The sequence below is a fragment of the Bidens hawaiensis genome, unplaced genomic scaffold, assembly GCF_021521415.1.
Source record: "Bidens hawaiensis isolate Kalapana, Puna unplaced genomic scaffold, B.hawaiensis_p1.1 tig00023055_1, whole genome shotgun sequence".
NCBI lineage: Eukaryota > Viridiplantae > Streptophyta > Magnoliopsida > Asterales > Asteraceae > Bidens > Bidens hawaiensis.
The window spans coordinates 271357-280260 of NW_027493608.1; the positions used below are offsets into that span (position 1 = coordinate 271357).

Here is an 8904-nt window from a genome sequence, read left to right on the forward strand (position 1 = left end):
AACGTGTCAAAATTTTTTTAAAATTTTATTGTATGATATTCCAGCTGTTGGACTCCCGGATTTCGACTATTACGGCAAAGAAGTTGTGACGAAACTTATATCGACGACAAACCGGGGATAGAGCGACGATAGTTGTCTTCGAAATAGGTCTGATTTGTTGTAGTAAAACCGAATACATCTACATCCATTTCGTGTATTGTGATATTGTCAAACCTGTGCGGAAGTGCATCCATATAATTAAATGTACGTTGGAACAAAACATTCAACAACCAATCTTAATCATCTTCCAAGAAATGCTTAATATGTGATTCCTATACATCTTCCTAGTTAATGTATTTTCCTGTTCTTATAAAACATTAAGACACAAAAATGGAGATATTACGAATAATCCAACAACCTTAATTATGATCCAAAGTTGGAATCATTCATTTTCCCATAACAGTAATAGTAGAAATTTCTGTTTTTCTTTTTTTGCACGGCTGCATCTATCCCATCATATTTCACTTTATATTTACATTCCATGAATTTTGTTTTTATTCATAAAAGGACATGCAAACTGAGGGTGACTATGACATAATCAAATCACCCATTCCCTTTATAAATACCCCTCCATTCCAAAATCCTTTACAATCAAACTAGCTGTCAAACAAGAAGATGTCGGCTACGAAAACTGCCGTGGCACAGCAATCACGCAGTGGTAGTGGTGGCAGGAGCCGCCGATGGTGTCCGACACCGGAGCAGGTGATGTTGTTAGAGGGAATGTATAGAGAAGGTCTAAAAACACCTACGGCAACACAAATACAACAAATAACCGCAAGGCTCTCTCTTTATGGCAGAATTCAAGGCAAAAATGTGTTCTATTGGTTTCAAAATCATAAAGCTCGAGATCGACAAAAAATTCTAAAGAAACTCATGGCTTTGTATCAAAATCTGCCTTCTTACAACGCACCCTGTTATCATCCCTTTCCCATTCAGGTAACCTAAGTTAATTAACTCACACTTGAACAATGTTTTTGACAAAATGTGTCACCTAGCTAGTGGCTAATTAGTTACGGTTTTTGATGTATTTGAACTTTTCAAGGTTAAAACAATATATAACAAAGTTGCTCAGAGTTGATTGGTTAGTTTTGACACAATATTATAAACAAATTCAGTATTTTAATGAGTAATCATTACGTTATTCTAATAGATTTATGGAATCTAAGAAACATAAGATTATTTGTTAAAAGCTAATCTTTTTTAACAGCAAGAATGATTTCATTTATGACCTAGCTAGCAAACAGTCAAAAGTACAAAGTCGCATGAATTACGATGAAGTACAACAGGCACTAGTTTGCAGAAATCTAAATACCACAACTTTTTGTTAAATGTTTACCGTAGAAAGATATTTAGAAGATATAACATTGTTAAATTTCAAAGGTAGCTCTTTACCTTCAAATCTTCAATCGTTAGTGGTTTTGATGCTTGTCTAATTTGAAAATCAATTTCAGTGAGCTTTAAAAGTAGTGTGTTTAATGCTATACCAACATTAAGTTCATAGTTATATATACATATTTTTTCATAAGTATAATATGAAATCCATGGTTTATAAATTTCGTAATATGTTATACCAACATGGCAACATTAAATTGATAGCTAGTATATATATTTTGTAAACTATAATTTATAAATGAACCATACTAAACCATGGTTCATATCAATTCAACTAAACTAGCATTTCTTATATTTGTCTATATATAAGTGTGCCATTATCATAATTTAATGGTATAATTACAGGATGGTGTGGTAGTTGAAGATAAGTCAACCTACAAAAACATAATCAACGAATGGAATGTAGATCAGGCCACCTGCAAGAAGGTCATGTGTGATTGCTCATTCATGACAGTGATGATGATGGAGACTACAAGTCCATATTGCACAAGGGTGCCACCCAAAACCCTACAGCTCTTCCCAACTACACCAGCACCAACTCTAAACCCTAGTCAACCTAATGGACAAGACTGAACTAGTGTCATAAAGGTTAGCTAGGTTTTCAAGAAGATGATCATTTAAATAAGATAATGCAATTCTTTCTTTGATTAATTGAATAGTGTCAAGTGTGAGGTTGTATTTGCAATGACTTGTAAATTTATCGTGTAATAAAGATTAATGTACGACGTTGGTGTAAATTAGTTAATTAATATTGTGTAGTGACTTGTGAATTTCTGTTATGTCACTAGACGTTTGCGTGACAGTAGTAGTACTATATAAAGAAAGATGAAAGATCTGAATTGCCATAGAAGCTAGCATTTAGGGATGGAATTGAAATGTCTATTTCACAAATTTGGCATATGCAGTGGGATTGCCGAAACCTTCCGTGTTTGGTTGATTTGAAATCTATTCCATGTTCCCTACTTTTTGTAATAGCTTTTTATAATTGGGTTCGATGACACGACAATAATAGTTGAGATTTGGGATCTTTATGCTCTCGGATTTAAAACCCAATTCAAAGGAGTTTTATTATAGTGGTGGGTTTCTTCTTAATGGTGTTTTTGGGTAAGTCAGGCCTTAGTTCTGGAGCGACAAAATATGTATAGACCGTTGATATCCTGTCCTAGAAATGTTCACTCAAGTATTTAGAGTAGTTTCACTATTAAAAAAGGTTTTAATAGTTTTTTTTAATAATCTTTCTAACATTTCTGAATCTACTTAATTATAAACTATTATAATTGATAACTTTTGTGCCACAAAAGTTTTTTAAGGCTATGAATTGATTATTTATGTATTTACTTTCAAAACTTACTCAAGTTGTTGAGTTGGTTTGATGGTTGGTAGAATGCTTCCTAATTCTTAACATACTAACCAACCCAAGTTCAAGTCCCCACTAGGTTTTTTTTATCCATCTATATTGTTGTGTAAGGTTTTCATACTTAGTTCTCATACATGTAATGAATCTAATTGATATCGACAGAATTCGCATCGAGTCGTTGTAACGCCAATGTTTTTGTTTTAATTATGTTAACTTGATGGAACTATTTTTCGGGTTTAGTTCCGAAACGTAACAAATATCGCTAATACCGACCAAATGCAACGACTGTATTTTACCGACTGAATAAGCGTTGTTTTAAATATGTAAAATTTTGTATCATATACTATGCGAATATTACTACTATTCTAGGTATTTACTAATTTTTGTTTTTGGTTTATTGTATTTACGAATACGAACCTAGCTAATACCAACATAATCCGTGTTTGTCGCCGCAACGCGACGGGTCGCTCCCTAGTTAGTTACAATGACACAAGGTGGAAATAATGGAGAATAAGTGAGAATTCATGTGAAGGAAACTAAAAAATAAATACTATTGCATGATCCACATTTCAAAATTTGTTAAATATTATTCATTTAGATTTTGGATTTATAAACTGTTTATAAATGCTCTTATTAAAGATATAATTTTTTTAATGACTAAAATTTTTGTACTCAATAGAGTTTGAACTCTTGAGACCATGAACCTCCTATTTTACACTCTAACCATTTTACCACTCCATCAAAATAAGAATGACAATTAAAGATATAAATAAGCACTTAGGGTATGTTTGGTTGGAGGTAATGAAATAAAGGAGGAATGGAGTGGGAGAATAAAGTTATGTTTGGTTGAAGGTAATAGAATGGACAATGGAATGAAATGGATCATTACCATTCCTTTGTCTTGTTTGGTTTACCTATGGGAATTAAATGAATTATTACTTTATTTTGTTTGGTATTCAAAAAAAATTATAGGAATGAAATAGAATAATAAAAACACTCATATCTAAAAATACTTTTTTTTACAAAAAAAAAAAGAAAAGAAAAAAAAACTGCAATGGTGATGGTGGTGGTGGTAGCTCATGTGGCGAAAATGGTGGTGGCTGTAGGGCGATGGTTGTGGTGGTGGTGGGAGTGGCGGTGGTAGCATTGGTAGTGATGGCGATGGTAGGGCGGCGGCGACGATGGTGGCGGTCAGGTGGTGGCGGCGGAGGTGGTGGCAACGACGACGGTGGCGGCCAGGTGGTTGTGGCAGCAATGGTAGTGGTGGTAGTCGTTGTTAGGTGGTGGTGTTGTTGAGAAAGTAGGGTGAAAAAGGAATGGAATGAAAAAAAAGAAGGGGGTGGGAAGAAATGATTTTGATGGAATGGGATTCCATGTGTAATGGATGATTCCATTCCATTGAGTAACCAAACACCAGTTTTTTCATTCCTACGTAATGAATCATTCCTTTCCCTCTATCATTTCTGCATACCAAACGCTACCTAAATAGAATGGACAATGGAATGAAATGGATTATTACCATTCATTTGTCTTTTTTGGTTAACCTATGGGAGTGAAATGAATTATTACTTTATGTTGTTTGGTATCCAAAAAATTGTAGGATTAAAATAGAAATAATAAAAACACTCTTATCTCAAAATAATTGTTCTTTACCAAAATAAAAATAAAAATTTGCAATGACGACGTTGGTGGTAGATCCGGTGACGAAAACGACGGTGGTGGTGGTGGTGGTAATGTTGGTAGTGATGGCAATGGTAGGGTGGAGGAGACGTTGGTGGCGGTCATGAAGCGACAGTGGTGGTGGCAGTGATGTTCAGGCAGCGGCGATGACAATGGTTGCGGTGGTTACGATAACGATGGTGGTAGTGGCGGTGATAGCGCTGGCGGTAAGGTGGTGGCGACGGTGGCGGCAAAGGTGTTGGTGGCGATGGCGACAGTGGCGGTCAGGTGATGGTGGTGGTGGCGGCGATGGTAGTTGTTGAGAAAGTATGGTGAATGAGGAATGAAATAAAAAAAAAATAGGGGGGAGGGGTTGAGAAGGAAAGGATTTGATGGAATAAGATTCCATGTATAATAGATAATTTCATTCAATTGAGCAACCAAACACCATTTTTTTCATTCTCACATAATGAATCATTTCAGTACTACAGTCATTCATGCAATACCATGCACTACCTTAATGACAATGGGTAATTTACAGTTTTAGACTAAAGGAGAAAAGAATAAAAAAAGAAAAATAAAAAATAAATTATGGAGAAAAAATCTAAACTCGCGAAACCGGGGAAATAAAATTTGGCATATTCAGTTGGATTGCCAAAAGGTTCTGCATGTGTTTGGTTGATTTGAAATTAATATGTTTTATATGTTCCCTCATAATTTTTAATAGCTTTAAAAAGAAAACATACAAAAATTCTTTGGTGATCTTAATTTTAAAATTTCTGATTCTACTAGTTCATAAAATTAACGTATGTAAATCACATTCTATACCTATCAAACAAACTTTACAAATCATTTTCATTGATATATAATAATTAAGTTTCTTTAATCTGAATAATTTTAGAAAAGTAAATTTTATTGCATTACATATAGGATAAGGACAGAGACAAACAGTACCTGTGGACGCTGGTAAGGTATCAGATGGTCGATTAGTACTTCATGATTTACATAGACATGTCTTGGGAAGAAGTCAGGCCAAATTTACTTGTGCTTTAAGTTTTGTCAGCATGAAAAGTAAAGTCAAATTGCAATGCATGCAAACTTATTCAAAATTCAGCCTACAGCAGTATCGAAACTTGAATAATGTTCTCAACTACAAAGTGTAAAAGCCCTTACTTTAAAAGTCATAAAACTATTTCAGCGCATACTTTTTTTTATTAACTTGAAAGTTATAAAATATTTCAAATTTCATGCAATTAACAAGGTTCAAACTTTGCCACTGTTAAAATTAAATGCATCAAGCTTCACGTAAAATGAAGGATGTGTTAGTCCCATTTTGGTGTTTTAGTCTTTTGTATTGTAATTATATGTATTCGGCTCTAGTTGTTAGTTGTTAGTTGTGAATGTTTAGGCCCAAGAGAAATAATATTGTAAAGCCCATTGAGCATTAGATGTGACTTACTTCTCATGCATGCTTCCCTATAAATAGGAAGCATGTCATGAGAAGCAAGAGTTGTTCATGATTAATCAATAGAAAACCTTTTGCTAACTCTCATTTTCTCTTTCTCTCGGCTTTCTTTCTTTCTCTCAAATCACCCGAAAATAACATCTCAAGATCCGAGACCGCTTAGGTGGCTTAGTGTGATTTCCGCTAGCACTAAGCTCGGTTGATCCAAGATTATTGTTAGATCCACCCGCAAGGGACCTACAATTGGTATCAGAGTTTCGGCTCACTAGTTGAGGGTTTTGGATCACAACCTTGGGTTTTGATCTTGAGTAGAAGAAAACAAGTGTTCTTGAAAAGAAAGTTCACAAAAACCACAAAAACAAGAAAAATACAAAAAGAATCGGGCAAAATCTTCACAAAATGTCTTAGAAAGTGTTCTTGGTAAAGATAACAAGTGTTCAAGTTTTAAATCTAAAAAGGTTTTAGGCTAAAAGGTGATAAGCTTTGGTGTTACGGGTTGTTGAAAAGTGTTAAAATTAACAATTTAAGTTTTTTCGCTTCTCATGGCATCAAAATCAGTGTACCAACCTTTGACCTAGTACTGACAAGTTAGGCGAAACAGATCCCGAGAAAGATTGCTTCTGGAAGCTTAAAACTTTTTCGCTTCGCCTGAACCTTTTTCGCTTTGCTTGGAATTTTTTCGCTTCGCTTGGAACTTTTTTGCTTCGCTTTACTGTTCACAATATTTTTCGCTTCGCTTCGCTTGCAACATCTTTTTCGCTTCGCTTAAAAGCTGTTTCGCGTGAAAAAGTTGACTGTTTTAAATTCAAGTTTTCTTAAGGATTGTTAAGTGTTTGAGACCACCAAGACCATGACGAGCACTGATTCTGAGTTGTTAAAGGGATATTTGTTGTTGGAAAACTAAGTGGGAACACCTCAGAAGCCTCCTAAGTTTATGACCTTAGATGACAACTTTGCCGACTTCAAATGGAGGTTCATGAACTACATCTCATTGACTGAAACTGACCTAATGAGATGTTTTGAACAAGGTCCTCATATTCCTATGACTCGCACTGATGCTGGGGAACAACTTAAGACTATGAAAACTATGATCAAGCAGACAGAGACTTATTAGCACAAGACAAGAAAGCATATCTCATTTTAACCGTCTGTCTTTTAAATGAGATCACTGAGACTCTTCGTGAACACACAAGTGCCAAGGGTTTGTGGGAAGCATTTGTTGAAAAGATTGAAGGAAATGCTGAAATTAGGGAAAACAAGAAGGCCCTATTGAAGGAAGAGTTCAACATGTTCAACCATCGACAAGGTGAAGCTGTGTTGGATTTGGTAAAGAGATTTGAGAAGCTGATGGTTAGAGTCAGAGCTGTCAGTGTCAAGATAACCAACTCTGAGGTCAATCACAAGTTGATGAATTCTTTGCCCTACAGTTGGAGTACAAATACAATCACAATCAAGAGAACTACAAATCTAAATGCCATGACAAACAGTGATTTGATTTATACTATCAAGTCATTTGAAATGGATGAGCAGATGATAATGAACAATCATCTAAGTTCTCTGAATCAAGCTGGAGTGAGTACTGCTTCCTCAATGCCAACTGCTTTTATTAGCAAGACTCAACAGAATGTGTATCCTGTGACCACTCCTAAGTACTCCCCAAGTGTGCCTTCACAACCAACTGCTTTCATCTCAACCAGCAATCCATCAGACTCTTCAAGTACAAGCTCATTTCAAAAGGCATTCGACAGTGCGGTTGCCCAAGCATTGAAAGCTCAAGGGATCTCCACATCTTCAAAACCTCAAACAAGCAAACCTTCAAGTTACTGTGAAGCTCTTCCGTTGTTAAATGACTCAAATATCTCGATAGTTCATGCCTTTTTGTCATGAAGAATTATTGCAAGGAAATCTATTGCCACCACACTTTGAGACTGGGGATTTGAAAGATATCAATCAGAAGGATCTTGAAAAGATGGATATCAAGTACCAAATGGCAATGGCTGTGCAAAGAGCCACAAACTTCATGAAGACGTATGGGAAGGATAACTTCAATGACTCTGACAGGAAAAGGATTGGATTTGACAAATCGAAGCTACGATGATACAACTGTGGTGAGATGGGTCATTTTTCACGAGAGTGCACGAATCCCTCAAAGCCAGCAAATGATGTTCGTGTGACCGAAGTAACAGAGGAAGAAAACAGCAAAGTTGCTGGAAAAAGGCATGAAGTGCAGAAGCCAAGCAGCTCAGCTCAAAGAGTAGGGAATCATCCACACAAGGGAAATTCAAGTACAAACTCAAAGGCCCTTGTCTCCCAGTCGGAGGTCCAAACTGGTATGGATTGGGATGATCAATTCCAAGAGCTGCAGAATCCTCTCAACATGGTTGGCATGGCTTTCACGACAAATGATGAAGCATCCTCATCCACTGCTGCAAGTTCTAATGCGTCACTCTCCGATGAGGTAAATAAAAATCTTTGCTCTCAAGCTTGCGTGAACAAAGTTACATATTATAGTTATCTTCAGGACGAAGTTTTGAAAGAAAATGCAAAACTTCGTCAACTAAATGTTGAATATGTAAAGGCTGACAAGATCTATGTTGAAAAGATTAAAAGTCATCATGATGATGTTGCAAATCTTAAACTTAAAGTCTTTCAAGGAGAGCACAATGTCATCTATTATAAGAACATAATTAATAATTTAAAAGATGAGATTGAAAAGTTGAAACTAGATATTTCTGATAAACGAGAAAAGGAAAAACAAGTTGAAAGATTTGAAGCATCATCTGAACAATTAGATGATCTTATTGGAGCACAGAGAAGTACTAAAGTTAAATCAGGACTAGGTTATGATTATTCAGTAGTGCCTCCACCAATGAATGATAATTACACTTGCCTACCCCATTTTAGCTATAATACTTCTCCTGATGAAGAGATGGCCTATGGGATTGGTAAGGTACCAAAACCAGTGAAATTCGTTCCTGCTGCCTCTCCATCA

General features: G+C 35.7%; 1 protein-coding gene across 1 annotated transcript; it reads left to right on the forward strand.

The window, feature by feature from the left end:
* The first annotated feature begins 486 nt into the window (after positions 1-486).
* On the forward strand, positions 487-2004 carry LOC143566849 (uncharacterized). Its single transcript, XM_077053430.1, has 2 exons — positions 487-975; positions 1777-2004. The coding sequence occupies exons 1-2, from the start codon at positions 655-657 to the stop codon at positions 2002-2004; spliced, it is 549 nt and encodes a 182-aa protein (XP_076909545.1). The 5' UTR covers positions 487-654.
* Positions 2005-8904: the final 6900 nt, after the last annotated feature.

Excerpts from the sequence above, each read along its gene's own strand:
- LOC143566849 (XM_077053430.1), top strand. The coding sequence starts at position 655 with ATGTCGGCTACGAAAACTGCCGTGGCACAGCAATCACGCAGTGGTAGT. Across the intron at positions 976-1,776 it reads ATCATCCCTTTCCCATTCAG|GATGGTGTGGTAGTTGAAGA; the intron begins GTAACCTAAGTT and ends GTATAATTACAG.